Here is a 14,843-nt window from a genome sequence, read left to right as displayed (position 1 = left end):
CTCGATTATAAAATGCAATATTGGTTCAATTATCATCTAGAATGTTTTAAGGAGTGATAAGGATGGAAATGTATTTGCAATCAATTTGCTATCCCAACGAAGCACAACATTCGTGTTGTTTTACGAGACCATTCGATCAAAAAATGAATGTTTATTAAGTCTGCTTTACCTTTCATTGCCGTAATATTTTATCAATGTATTAAAATTGTGTATTTTTCCACTGTTTGTAGTTCCGCTAGTCTATTTCCACTATTTAAAACTTCAGTGAAAGGTTTTTGTGAAAGCCTCGCGCTTAACATTCCCGCCTTGACAGCCACCTATAGCTGCGGCAAAACTCCGTTTAGCACATCACTTGTCATGCACAAGCAACAAAACATCTCAAAATCACACGACAGCCACACGCCAACCACAATTAGGCCCATCGAAACACCCGTTGCCGATGCTCGTCTAATTAGCTTCACACTCACAGTACGTGTATGGGCGCGCATCATGTTCGCTTGTTGCACATATCTACAGCCCCAACATCCTTCGTCCAATTTCTGTTAGACGTTGAGTAGAAGTGATGGGCGGGTGTACAGAATGGACCAACAACAAAAAATAACACCAACAGAGACCCCAAATCCACCGAAAAAAGGTGCCAAAATAAGGAGGCTCTACGAAAATAGGCACAGTGTGTGAGAGATATCCTTTTGCGGCCCACCAAAGCACCTTGGGAAATTGCGGCTCGAGAGCGAGAGAAAAAATAACAACAAAACATTGAATGATGCAGGTGAATTATTTCCCAACAGCACGCCACGCCGCCGCCCGACGTCACACCCAAATTCGGGCAGAGGGCCACGCCACGCCACGCCACCGCTACATAAATTGGTTGTAATTAGGTTTTGGATGGTTGTTTGGTCGTACTAGTTGTTCGGCTGTCGGCTGTTGCTAATTGGTAGACCCTCTGGAAGCCGCCACATTGCCCGGGTGTTTTGATGGCAGAAACAGAAACGGAACAACCAAAAGCGCCAGAGCAAGTGGTGTTGGAAACGATTGGAAACAAACGCCACACTGACATACACACACACACACAAATTGAGCCACTTGAGCTTCTAAACGGTTTTTTTTGTCGGTTCCAATTGTTTGAAGCTTTTCACCGGCGAGCATTAACTTTCGCAATACATTGCCTTCAATTAGAATGTGTTTGCGTCAACAAAGACAGAGGCCGAGAGAGAGAGAGAGGGAGAGCGAGGTGCAAAGAAACAAAACAAATAAACATATCTTCAGGCAATAAAACATAATCCAAATTAGCTTCCTGTATTTGAGGGAGCGGTTCAAGGGAAGAAAGAGGCAAAGCTCGATGTCTCAAAACCGTGGAAAAGCGGCACTGGCTCCATGACTGTTAACGAGCCACTTTCTAATGAGCTTCGAATTGCTTTCATTGCCGTCAGGGTTTTTTTGTAGGTTTCCTCTTCTTTCCCTACCCAGTGTTAGATGATGAGTTGCTGTTTTAGTTTTATTTTGTGGCCATAATCTGTCATCAAGATTACGTCGAGATTGTACGTTTTTTTGTTTGTGTGCTCCTTCCATTCGTTTCGTTCCATTGTGGAGACAAAAGCAACCTTGCAGATGATCTTGCGCTGCTGGCGAATTAGCGCATTAGAAATGGTGAGAGATAAAATTATCATTCAAACACCTGCCCTGGGCTTGAGAGTTTAGCGATATTGCGATAATTGTACGTTGCTGCAAAGATGGGGGTTTTTTTGGGGGACATTTTGATTTTTAATTTCATTCTCATGCCCAATTCATTGTACGGTGTTGTGGACCTCAGAAAAGGAATAAAGCGCTTTTTGCGTTATTTTTGCTACATTTTCTTCGCGCGTACAAAATGGGATTATATTAAGCTCTGCTTATCGCCCCTACAGGGCTGCGAGATAATAATATACAAACACAGAAGCAGCAACCAGCCACCAGGGCCAGGGTATCAATAGCACGTTTTTTCTCACTCGTCGCAAAATCGATACCATAAGGATGGCTCAAAGATAATCCATACTATCATCAACACCCGGCAGTATCGAAACGTGTGGGGGGAGAAGCATCCAACTTAAAAAAAAAGATCAATATAAAACCGTGCCACTCACAAACTTCGTTTTTTTCATGGCTTTGAGAGTAAAAAGCAAAAGGAAACACACATAAATACATACACCCTCTGCCAGCGTTAAATGAAATTAATAACGAAAAATACCCAACACCTTCATCAGGCGGCTTTCCGGACGATTCGAAAAGCTCCATTTTATTTATCGCTTTCGATCGTATTTTCCACGCTTCACCACGGTGTGCAAAGTTGTTTTACTTTTTGTTTCGCTTGTTGTGTGCGGGAAAAATCAATGTCTTTTTTTTTTGGTAGTGGTGCAAGCAATTTGTGCAAGCAAATATAAATGGATAATATATTTTGAGCCAAATGTGAAAAAGCTCACATACACCTATACGCAACCCATTAGTGTCAAATGCAGACGCGCACACACATACGCTGTTTTTTCTTCTGTTTTGCTTTGTTGCTGTGAATTCGGTACATAAAGGGCCGCCATTTCTCGTTGATAACAACACTCTCGGCGTCGATTCATCGAAATGCATTTTTTGCCCTTGTTTTTTGTTCAAAGATAACACAGCAATAACTGTGTGTGTGTGTGTGTGTGTGTGTGTGTGTGTGTGGGGGGGGGGGGGGTGATTCGAAAACATTTAATTCATCGGTGAAAGGGTGTTGAAAAATATGAAAAATTCACCAACACATTTCACTTAGCAATGTGTTGCAATGTGTGTGTTTTTTATGGTACCTGAGTACACTAAACGCATCTGCAATCTTTAAAAAAAAAACATCTCCAAATAGAGGAATAAAATATTAAAACACAGAAAAATCACCGGTAGTTCTGTGCAAACAAGGTACAATAAAATTTTTATACGAAAAAAAAGAAGAAACGAACACAAAACGAACAAAATGTGGCAAAATTGGAAATTTAACACGAACCGAATCGAACAAAAAACATACACACATACACACACCAATCACCATCGGCATATCATAGTGTTTTGGATGGAACTGTGAAACGGGTGTGAGGTGATAGAGGTGGAGCGAAGAAGATCACTTCACCGCTCAGTGCACTAGGTTGCACAATAATTGCACAATCGCTTGCACCCGGTCCTGAACGTTGGGTTTTGATGGTTGAGTTATAAGTAAAAAAAATAATAAAATAAATCAACATCATTCACTCATCACTGCAACTGAACAAACGGCGATACAACGATAAAATAATAATTTATTCTAGAGCAATTCAATGGTAAAAATGTTAAATTAACTTTTCTCTATTTAATTTAGTTTAACAGCATTTTTGTGGAATTGTTTCTAATAAACTTTCTAATAGAAACTTCGTTAATTTTAGCTCTCCATCTTCTGTTTTAAATAATTTAAAAAACAAAAACCCCAGAAAACGCAAAACACGCAAAGCTTCTCAACAGTTTAACGATATTTGGCAGCCCCAAACTCGCTGCGGGCGATTATTGACCAATCATCAATGAAAAACAATCACCCAAGCTCTACACAAAGGTTGAAGGTTAAGGACAAGCTTAAGCAAGTTTTAAAACAAAACACACACTCTTTTATTCGCCGTTGCCTCGTTGAAAACAATAGAAACCATTTTGTGTGGATACAATTCAAACAGAAATATTAAAAACCATTTTTGGTTCCTATTGCCTACAGGGAACACCACCTCATCTTCTCCGAAAGCGGAAACGGATAGAATAAGAAGCAATGTAAATAAAACTTTGCACCACCAATAAAGGTGCAAATAATGCTCCAATTCAGGTCGGGCAATTCAAACAGCAAGCAAGAATAAGCACTCCTTGTTGGTGTTGTTACTGTCCGGCATTGGCAGCACGTTAATCGTTAGGACGTCATAATTTGCAGCCTTTGCAAAACAGAGAAAAGCAACATTGACATCCTGAGCCCGTTGGTTTGCGTCGCAGCTATCGCCACCTATCAAAGCTGCCGGGCGCGATTCACATCATCAAAAACACCTCAAAAACACCACAGCAAACCAGTAACGATAAGACCCAGGCCGCAGAAGCAATAGATCGACCTCTGGCCCCCCGTGCCCTATTTGCTTTCGCGTGGTACCTTTCGTTCGTGCGTTCCTTCCTGGCTGTGCCCCGGTGCGCCTGCCTCTCTTTAACCTTTCACCAAATCCCCATCCGAGATTGTGCCAGCGATGAGCAACTGCAACTGCTACACACTCTGCTGCCCCATCCGCGTATGAAGTGCTGATTTTATTTTCAATTTCATTACACTTGCAGTTGGTTGGGGAGGTTTGGGCTTTGAGGTGGGTTGAATTTGTTTTTGCGCCAGTAAATTACGCGATGGGCCGCGTGCGAACATCAATGATTACCTGGTGCAAACAATCAACAAACTTGACTTGCGCTTGAGTTTTGCGTTTCTAGGGTGGAAGTGCCTGGTAGGTGTTAGATTCAGGCAGGAGATATAAAGTGAAGAAAAATTCGTGCCTAGCAAACGAATCGAGGCAAGACAAAACGTCCCGAAACTGTAGACGATGTACAGCGATGCTTCGGCCCATCATTACAGCCGTCGAAAGGCCATTTAAATTAACGCTCTAAGTGTGGTAAACCACCACGAAAGAAAAAACGTAACACAAGGTGGTGTACTGAGCCGAAAGTGTACAATTTAAGTTGGTGTGGTGAGAAAATTGTGCCTCCGCGGATAGCTGCGAGGAAGACACAGAAAGAACGCTTTTAGCGATAGAACGTGCCAACTGTCAGACAACTGGCGTTCCGGTGTACTGTAATTATGGAAGGTGCAAGGATCTCCAAAGTGTATGGCGCCGTTTGTGGATGGCAACTGTGAAGGAGTTGATCACAAACAGTGAAATGATTTTTTGACTCCTTTCTGTTCTTCTTTTGTGGCTTTTGATAAGTGATCAACATATAAAGTTGATTGTCTAAAATAACAGAGATACGACTAACAGGAATTCATTTAACAAAATCAAATCTTTGTTTAAATCATTTGTGTTCTAATTTTTGTATCGCAACAATTTAAAAACAAAAATTTTGCTATCCACAGCTTGACAGATGCAGTTGAGTGTCAAGGAAAGAACAAAAATGTTTGACATTATATAATGTAGAAATACAATTTTGAGCATATTTTATTGTATAAAATTTTAAAGCACCATTTTACACGATCATTATTCTTTTATTGTGAATATCATTTCACGTAAAATTTTTTTCACATAATTATAAGCACTCGTAATCGTTCCGATTTACGCAATTTCTTGAGGACATCCTTTTTTAAAAAATCATACTCAAGGTTCAGTGTTCATCCAAGGCATAATTTTTCATTTTGTTAACTGTAATGATACAGTGAAAAACAAATAATTCACAACATACTTTTTCGAGGTATGCCTTACAGGATAATGAGAATAAATGAATTCTCTTCGTTTAATGTGATCATAATTTAAATGACATTTTTGAGCAATCTTTTAAGAATACAATAATTAAAAGAAATAATCATCATTTCTTTAGCATCACATAAAATACTGAATGTTCCAAGTCATATCACATATTAATTGTTTTGTTTTTCGCATATCTTGTATGTAGTGCGTCTTCACACAAGTTCATACACAAATTTCAGCATGCTTTCTTTGCATTTATCAACAACAGCACTATAGTTTAACCGTTAAAAAGATTCATTATTTTTCTATATTTGGATATTTGGCTATAATGGTTTCTATATCTTTCTCTAAGTAAACTATTTTTATGTCAATAGACTCATCAAATGAAGTTATGGATGGGCGGGTTAAAACACAACGCTATTTTAGATTATTACAGGTCTGCTTGAAGGCAGCAGCATACTCACAATGACATCACGACACAATGACACAATGACAAACATAAATTAGCAATTGATTTATCAATAAAGTATTTTAAAACTGTTGACATTACATAAAAAAACACCGAGTCAACAAATGCACATCATCATGCCATGTTAAATTTTCCAAACTCTTGCGTTCTTCAATGCGTCTCAAACGACGAACCTTTGCCGTCGAACCGCACATGCCGCACGCATGGTCAAAATGCCGTCGGTAAATCGCACCGCTCACCGGTTTCCGGGAATACTTCTTTCCCTTTTCATTCCTTTCCGGTTCAGACTCCCCCCGTTGGATGCTACCTTGTGCCCCACCTTCGAGGACAGTACCTCCCCCCTCCCCCCCCCCCCCCACCCAACTCCCCTCCCCCATTCCCTTTTCCCAAACCATCTCAAACCTACCTGCCACTCTTGGTGATGACCATCTCGGTGCCGAGCTTGTGGAACTTCTCCCACAGCTCCTTGCCCTCGAGCGTCACCTTCGGGTCGTCCACCACACCGTCGTCCTCGGGCTGCATCGCCCGCAGCGGCCGCATCGCCGGATGATGCTGGTGGGCGGCGACCGCCGCCAGCACCACGTCCTCCGCCGTCGTGTAGGCCGTGCCGAGCGGATGGTGCGCGTGCGGATGGTGCGGCGGCAGCTTGGGCAGCAGCGCCCCCGGATACAGATGGGAGGGCGGCGGTCCGGCCCCGCCAGGCCCCCCGGACAGGGCGGCAAGGGCTGCGGCGGGGAAGTAGGACGGCGGGCCGCCGGCCGCACCGGGCGGCGCGGTGCCGGCCGCCGTGGCCGCCATGTTGATAGCGGCCGCGGCTGCGGCGGCCGCCGCCGGCGAGTTCTGCTGCTGGGCTTGCGCTGACGGCGGCGAGCCCGCGGTCAACAGCGACGAGACGCTGAAGTCAGTCGGTCGCGGTAGCTGCAGGAATGGATGATAGGCCATTCCCTTCGCCGGCCTACTGAAGTCGTCAGATTGGAGCAGTTCTTGGCCGTCGTATCTCATTACAACATCACCAGGATCGATCGGGTCGGGGGGCGGGTCACCGGGGTGTCGCTCGGCTCGGCCGTGTCTCTCCCGTCACACCAGGGGGGTCGGTTTTGGGGGTCGGATGTCTCCGGAATCGGCAGGGAGGCTCTGGGTGGGTTTTATCTTTCACCGCCGTTCGACCGGTTGTTGTAAACTTGGCGCGCTTGCAAACAAAAACACTCTCCTCACAATCAAATCAATTCACTGGGCACCACCAACACCAACACCGTTCGGCTACGCAAAATTGCCACAAATATCAAACCACAGCGCACAAAATTCGTTTACAAAAACCAATTCACTTGGCTTGCTGGCCTACTTTGAAGGCGGCACACGGGCAGACAACAAGCAACTCGACACGAGACCACCACTAATCACATCGTTTCAATAATCTTTCGATCCATTTTGTATTCTAGCACACTTTTTCACACACTATTTCTCGCCTTGTTTCCGCAAACAAACACTGTTTTGTGCTTCGATTTGCGCCCACACCGGACACTAGTACTGGAGTACACACTATTTGTTTTACACAGCACAATTTGAATTCTAGCACGGAAGAGATCACAAAACTCAATAAGAACACCACCCGAACACTGCGCTCCGCGGTTGCAGCGGCTGCTTTGATTTTAAACGTTCGCGTTGTTCGATGTTTTGTTTGCAAAACACTGTAGCACCGCTGCTTTCTTGCTGGGGGTGGATCGTAGAAGGCCCTGTGTCAGCTACCAACGCGTATCTATCGGCTTGAAAGCACTGTTTCGGATGGATGATAAAGGGAGGGAAAGGAAATTTAGTACAAAATTGTGCGTTGTAGCCTAGCGATAGCATTTAATAAGATTTTAAATAATTGATGCCTTTATGGGAAATGTATATTGATTGCATTGTTTTGTAATTGTTTAGATTTAGGTGATGTTACTATTATTTTTACAATATCATTTGTTTTCTGATGAAAGCACGAAGGATACAAAATAAAAAAAAAAACGCTACAGATCTGCGTTATAATTGCCTACACAATTACGCAAAAAGTAAGTGAATGTTTAACCATTTAAAATCTCATCATTTTACATAAGTAGCCAGACTGTAGACTCAACTCCAAAATTGCTGTCTCTTTATCGAAAATGCTAATTAATCAATCACTATTATTTGTTTTTGAAGATTGTTTGTCCCCTTCAAGGAAATACATCTAAAAAAAGTTTTCTTACAATTTGCCCGAATTTATAGATTTACAAAGCAATGGAGTTGTGGTATCAATATTCGAATCAAAATGTTGCACAAATTGCAGTAAACAGATAGATAAAATTCACACACACACAGAAGCAACACACACACACAAACGCACAATAGTTTCGTTTAATAGTACATCACCAGAGACGAAAAGAAAAACAAAAACATTTGAAAAACAATTCACACTGTAGTCGGGGTCGCGGAAAATCCAGGTGTGCAAAAATAATTACTCGAGCACGATAAAACAACAACAACCACGGCGAAGACGACGAAACAAACACAACAACAACAAAACTACGCCATGATCCTCGGCCAGGAACGGAAAACAGGATATGCAGGACACGGGGAAGTGGAAGCGGAGGAGCGAGGGGTGCCGTAAATGCACATACATACACGTACACAAATACACACACACACACACGCACACGAAGCCGGCGCAAAATACATGCACGCACAAATCCGGTAACAAACCCACCCCTCAGATAGGGTAGGTTGGGGAGGTAGGAGGGGAGGTGGAGAGGGGACACGCTAGCGGAGGATAGTAGCCGAGGAAGGGACAGGGACACACACACAAAATATGCACACACACACACACACACACTCACACGGCGCCAACGGCCGCAAAATCACGCAAAACACGCGCACGCCTCGATACGAACCTCACGCCGGTCGACTCTAGAATGAGTGAATGGTGCGCTGGTAAATGAATGAACAGCCACACCACACCACGGCGGCGGCTTTCTTCTTCTTACTCGCACACACACACACACACACACGCACACATAGACGCGCGCGCAGCAACGGACCAGTCGCACCAACACCGTCGCACCATACGATGCGACACCCATTCCCATTGGACCGTGAAGCGGTGGTTTGAGTGTGTGTGTGCGTGAATGTTGTGATGGTATATGGCAGGGAAGAACAACACCAGCCCACCGAGCAGAAGAAGAGGAAAGGTGGGAAAAACAACACGTCCCCACAAAACCGGTCTCACGACTGTGTGTGTGTGTGTGTGCTCGCGTGAGTGTATTGGTGAGTGACGGGGGTTTTTGTATTTCCCTTTTTTTGTTTGGTTACTTGCCCGAACTACCCTTTTCTTCTGTTGCTGCTGCAGAGGGGTTTTGATGTTTTCAACCACCGTGTACATAGCGTGCAAGTGTGTGTGTGTGCGAGTGTGTGTACACGATGGTGCCGGTTTAGACACCTTTCGTGTTGAAAGCCGCACCCCTCTAGCCACACACACACACACCCGTTTAATGGAAAACCTTTTTTTTGTTGGTTGTTCCTCTCTTTACTTCTGTTTCTGTGTTCGAAACCCACCCAAACACACCCAAAAGGCTGAAAGGAAAGCTTCAATGGCGTTTTTAGGGGGAAATTGGGTGACATGTTCTCTTTCCCGCATTTAGGGGAGATTTAAATTTCACACCCCCCCATACAAACACACACACACACACACGCGATGACCCATTGTAGGGGTTGGCATCTCGTTCTCTCGCACGCTCTCTGCGGTGGCCACTCCCTCTAAGTGGTGTCATAATCGTCGCGGATTGGTTTGTCGTTTTCTTTGCGTTACCCACCACTCCGCGAAACTGTCTTTGTGTGCTTTGCGGAAGGAGCTTTGCAGTCAGCATTCTTCAGCCCCAACGGTGTGGGCCATTTCTTGGGAAGTGGTGCGATTTTCCTTTTTTTGTTTGTTCTTCAAGACGAAAGGGGAAACCCTTTTTTGTGCGAAAGCGCACAAATGCTTCTTTAAGGTAAATAAAACACTCTCGCGAACGTGCGATTTCTTAGAAAAGTACGGAGTACTTTAAGCAATCAACATGGATGAGGTTTTGTCTTGTATTTCTTTATTTTCTTAACAAACTACTGTTAAACGAGCACAAAAATGGCTGCAAAAGACGCGTTTTCTCTTTCGTCTTGTAATGTAACACTGGAACTGACATCAACGGGACATCCCTGATACGCCAACCGGGGACAAGGAAAGGGAGCGGACTAGTGCGAAAGGTGTCCCTGCGCCAACACTTCCAAAAGGCTTTGTGGAGACGCCAAGGTGGTGGCGAAGGCGTTAAAGGGAACCTTGTACATCAAACAGCTTTGGAGCTCAGATTGGAGCAAACACCAAAGCAAACACTCTCGGTCTCTGTCTCTCTCTGTCTCTCTCTCTCTCTCTCTCTATTCTGTCATTACCCTATGTACAATCACATCACATTGGTGTGTTTGTGTGTGGTGCATTTGCTGAATGTGAGCCCAACTTCTTGGTGACAATATTTTTCTTCCCTTATTTCCATCCCCTCCATGTACATGTGTGTGTGTGTCTGTGAACCATCCCCCAATGGCGGAGTCTTCTTCTTGTGTCCTGTGTTCTTGCGGCTAGTGCCGTCTTGCTTCCGTCGCTTGGCTATAATTGAGCGATTTTTCCTACCAACCGTATAAGAGGCCAGTCGTCGTCCTCTCATTCTTCCACACCTTCCCAATCACCATCGCATCAGTTCACCAGTTCCAAAAGAAAACTGGAGGAAGGGGTGGGGCGGGAGTGGGGAGGGAGAGGGACAAACACTTTGAGCGTGTTAAGCTTTAGGTGACACCAACACTTCTTCGCTTTTCACACATTACGCTCATTTGCTTCTATTCGCTCTCTCTCTCTTTATCTCTCTCACTCTCACAAAAACTCTCTCTTTCTCTCTCGCTCTCTGCTAGGATGCTGCTTCACACATCAAGTTTCCTTTCATCTCGTTTCCCACTAACACACACACACACACACACACACACACACACACAAACACATGCAAGGGGTGTGAAATTGTGAACTCATCCTCTCCCCCCCCCCCCATTCCCACATCCCCATTCCCACATCCATTTTTTCACACCAACACACAGCCAGCACCGTTTGAGTGCTGTCCCGCTCACACAATGAGCGGGCGACACAACGGGAAAGGGATGCATCTGAGCAGGCCGAGCGGAATATTTACTTCCATCGGGCTTGTGGCACACACGACACTCACCCTCCCCCCCCCCCTGCACGGTGCTTTTCGGTGAGCTCGTGCTGTAGTGTGAGCAGGATAGCAAGCGGGTCACTCGCGCGCCCCTCACAACACAGCGAAGAAGAAGTCTGATGGAAGTGTGACTGTGTGTGCGTTTGTGTAATTGTGTATATAAGAGAATGAAAGCAAACAATGCTGGGGACAGTGCTGGAAAAGTGGCTGACCAAAAGCTCAACACAAAAAGTTGGAAAAATTAAATAAAACACACACACACACACACACACACATCCAAACAATGATATCTATTTTTTACATTTCTTTGAGCGTGTGTATGTTTTTAAGGTTTGAAGTGCCGTTTTTTTTTTGGTGCGCTCACACTCTTTACGGGCATTTATTTATGTTTCGCCTTACGGAGAGCTTGCAGAGCTGCTGCCCCACACATACACGCACACACACGCACACACAAAGTTGGTGTTATGTTTGAAAACGCCAGAGGTGTCCACCATTTTTACCACCCTTTTTTTTTTTGGAGGCTACTGCTCGCGATCCTTGCTAACCACAGCGAACCATTCCTATTGCTGATGCTTGATGCTTTGTACAATTTAACACGAACGGTGTTTCCTGTCTTTTCCCCCGCACTGCTCTGTGTTCCTGTGTTTAGTGCAGCGAATTTTATGACCCTTGTGTATTCCCAAAGTAAACGAGTGTTTTTTCGTCCTTTTTGTAATTCATTTCAGAACACCCTTACAGTAAAAAAGCAACGAACATAAAGTGTGATGAACGATTCGGGTACCCCGAAGTGGGAGTTAAGCTCCGAGTGAATAAATCGACACTCGTCGACACACAGCACTTGAGCTTTTCCGTGTTGCAATCGCTTTAAGGCCGGTTGGTAGTATGTAAACGCCAGCAAAAAACACGACAATACCATTCTTGGACAGGATGTGTATTGTTAACAATATTATTTAAAAAAAGGTCATTTATTCTTGTTCAGTTCATGTCACAATATACATCAAATAAGAAAATAGGACCTTTACAACCATCTACCGTCGGCAAAAACTGATGCTTCGGTAGCTGTTGGAACCAATTTTCATATTTTTTTCTTCCTTTTTGGTGTTATTTTTCCTTGCTCTGCTTTAATCGTTTTTATGATTTTTTTTTTTGTTTATCCAATTTTTTCTTCTACTCTTTACACAGAAACAAGCACAACTCAAGCACAGCATTCGATTCATTCGGGAATCGGTTTGTTCCGCTATCGACAGGCCGAACACATAGGATAGGGCCTATTTTCCGCACCATTGAATCCACCTTTCCCGCCTTTTGTATGGTGATGGATTCTCTGATCTTCTCGATTTTGAAAAAAAAGGTTATTTCCTTTTTCTGTGTGTGGTGCTTCCGGTCCAAAAATACAAACACATGTACGGTGTGTGTATGTAGTTTTTTTTATTATTTTTATTTAATGCTTTACCCGCATTTAATAAAGCTTTAAGGATACAACGACGCAATATTGTTCGTGTGGTTTGAGTTGGTTTCTGTGCTTGTGAATGTGTTTGTGTGTGTGCTTGTGATTTAAATGTGTTTTGTGTACATATGTATTTTCGGGCTTATTTCCTGTCAGAATCCAACTTCCACTAATGCTTATTTCTCTTACTCTTGTCACACCAAATCGATTATTATTGCCGTAATATGGTTGATCATATAGAATAAACCATTGTTTGATATTCTCAAAAATGAATCCTCTAAAATGTAAAAAATCTAAAATTTAAACTGATTTGATATGATATTTTATACATCAAGTGTGAATACCATTGAAATAATTAAAGAAATTTTAATTAAATAATTTCATCAATTACGTTAATTCATTCTCAGTAAAATTTGTTATCAAAATTTATTACTTGTTTTGTTTATTTGTGTGGCGACTTTTTACTGGCCTTATTGTTAACACTTTTTGTGCTACCGATTGATGCACTTCTCAAGGTATTTCCACTCTAAGAAAGCAATTAATGACTTGTTATTTGAAATTAAATCCTTGCCGTTATACATGATGTGAAATAAGCTGAAACTTAAAGTTGTAGATTTTACGCTTTACTGGAATATTTATATATCGTCAAGTAAAAGTTAAACAATCCATTGTGATGCATCATACAGACGACGTCAGCAAGAAGATTAATCAGTACAAAGCATAAGAAAAAAATAATTAAAAATTGTACAATGGAGGTACTTCCAGTAAATTTATCCAATTTTACTACTTTTAAATTCCGTATTAGCGCACCTAATTCAAGGCCAAAGCTTCAATACTTTGTGTTAGCAATGCAATGTCTCTAATCTGTGTGAATAATGCTAATCAATAGATCAAAATTCCTATAATTAAGAATTTGTTTTTAAGAAAACATTCCATTTAAAAACGATATTTTTAAATGTATTTATCCCTCAGTCAGAGCACATAATGATTCACATGCCTCAATTACATTCTTAAAAAATGAACTGAACTATCAAAATAGAAAAATGACCCAAGAGTGCTTGTCTACTTAAAATAAAAATTCACCAAAAATTAACATACCAACCAGACACTTACATTCATTCAACAATTCCACTGACAACTGTAAAGCATTCACTTTATTTAATCACTTTCTCGTGCTATCTTATCGGCAACAATTCCAACATTGCTCGCCTGCGTCACTACACCGCTTCACTGTTTTGTTTGTTTGATGCAATTCCAGAATGGTTTACAAACATTTTTATTTATCACTCACATTCTTTCCGCTGCATTATTAATTTCTTTTTTTAAATTATTTTATCTTTTTTCCGTCGAACAGGTTTTTTTGTCGCTTCCAAATGCTCTCGAGGCAGTAGAGTGTAACTGTAAAGTAATTCTTTCACTATTTTTGACACTCTTTTCGCTCATTTAGACAATAGTGGATGGCATTGAATGTTGTTTGCATACTATTGCTCACTTTTGCGCACTATTTTGCCTTTACTTTTGCTGCACAATTTCACAACGATTAACCGAAATCGTCACGTTCGTACTGGTACTAAACGCTCACGACAAATGCACACAATTATTTCGGTTTAATGATTTTCATCAATTTTCTGCAACCGTTTTTCCATGCAACTAGTAACAAAATATCTAACCATTCATCACCAAAACTGCACACAAAGTTCACACAGCACACAGGACACGGTCTCTCAAAAATCCAACTCCACCACGGTCGTCGTCGATCGGGCTGCGGCTCGTGGGATTTTCGTCACGCCGCTTCAGCTTCCAAACGGCGGCGGGCTCCCACTATCGCAAAGCCTTGCTGGTTCCGGCTGACGGTGCCGTTGGTAGCGTTCGTAGCGTTCGTCGCGTGTCGCGTGTTTGTCCGCGCTCGGTGAACGAGTTTTTCTCACTGATTCGCTCAGTCTCGGCCGCGGCTCGTCATCGTCGCCGTTTTGTCGCAAAACGCGTCGCTAGCAGACGCCTGCCAACTTCCAAACGAAAAACCCACCGTCTCCAACCCCCAATTCCGACCCACACAATCCCAGGAATGGGGGGGTGGAGGGTTGTTTCATTACGCTCATTCTTGCTACCCCACCCCGTGCGTGTTATCACCGTTCAAAACTCAACCCCACAATCGGGAGGGAATGACGGGATGAGCTACTGGGGAAGAGGGGGATACAACAACATGGCGCGGCACCACCAGGCGCAGGCGGAGAGTGTGAATCGAAGGCGCGCAC

General features: G+C 43.1%; 1 protein-coding gene across 5 annotated transcripts in view; it reads right to left on the bottom strand.

The window, feature by feature from the left end:
- The window catches only part of LOC3291411 (optomotor-blind protein), a 134,468-nt gene extending 119,898 nt beyond the window's left edge, over window positions 1–14,570 (bottom strand). Inside the window, exons 1-2 of one of the 5 annotated variants that reach the window (XM_061655794.1) lie at window positions 13,702–14,570; window positions 6,311–7,677 (exon numbers count right to left, since the gene is read on the bottom strand). In XM_061655794.1, the coding sequence (XP_061511778.1) occupies window positions 6,311–6,906 (596 nt within the window). In that variant the 5' untranslated portion in view covers window positions 6,907–7,677; window positions 13,702–14,570. Of the gene's footprint in view, window positions 1–6,310; window positions 7,678–8,807; window positions 8,879–13,701 lie in introns of those variants that run through there. The other 4 variants (XM_061655792.1, XM_061655796.1, XM_061655795.1 and 1 more) reach the window with 4 other exon arrangements.
- Between the last annotated feature and the right edge of the window lie 273 nt (window positions 14,571–14,843).

The sequence above is a fragment of the Anopheles gambiae genome, chromosome 3 (assembly GCF_943734735.2).
Source record: "Anopheles gambiae chromosome 3, idAnoGambNW_F1_1, whole genome shotgun sequence".
In the NCBI taxonomy this organism is placed as follows: Eukaryota; Metazoa; Arthropoda; class Insecta; order Diptera; family Culicidae; genus Anopheles; species Anopheles gambiae.
Note: the sequence above shows the minus strand (reverse complement) of the source record. Positions and strands in the feature narration are given on the sequence as shown.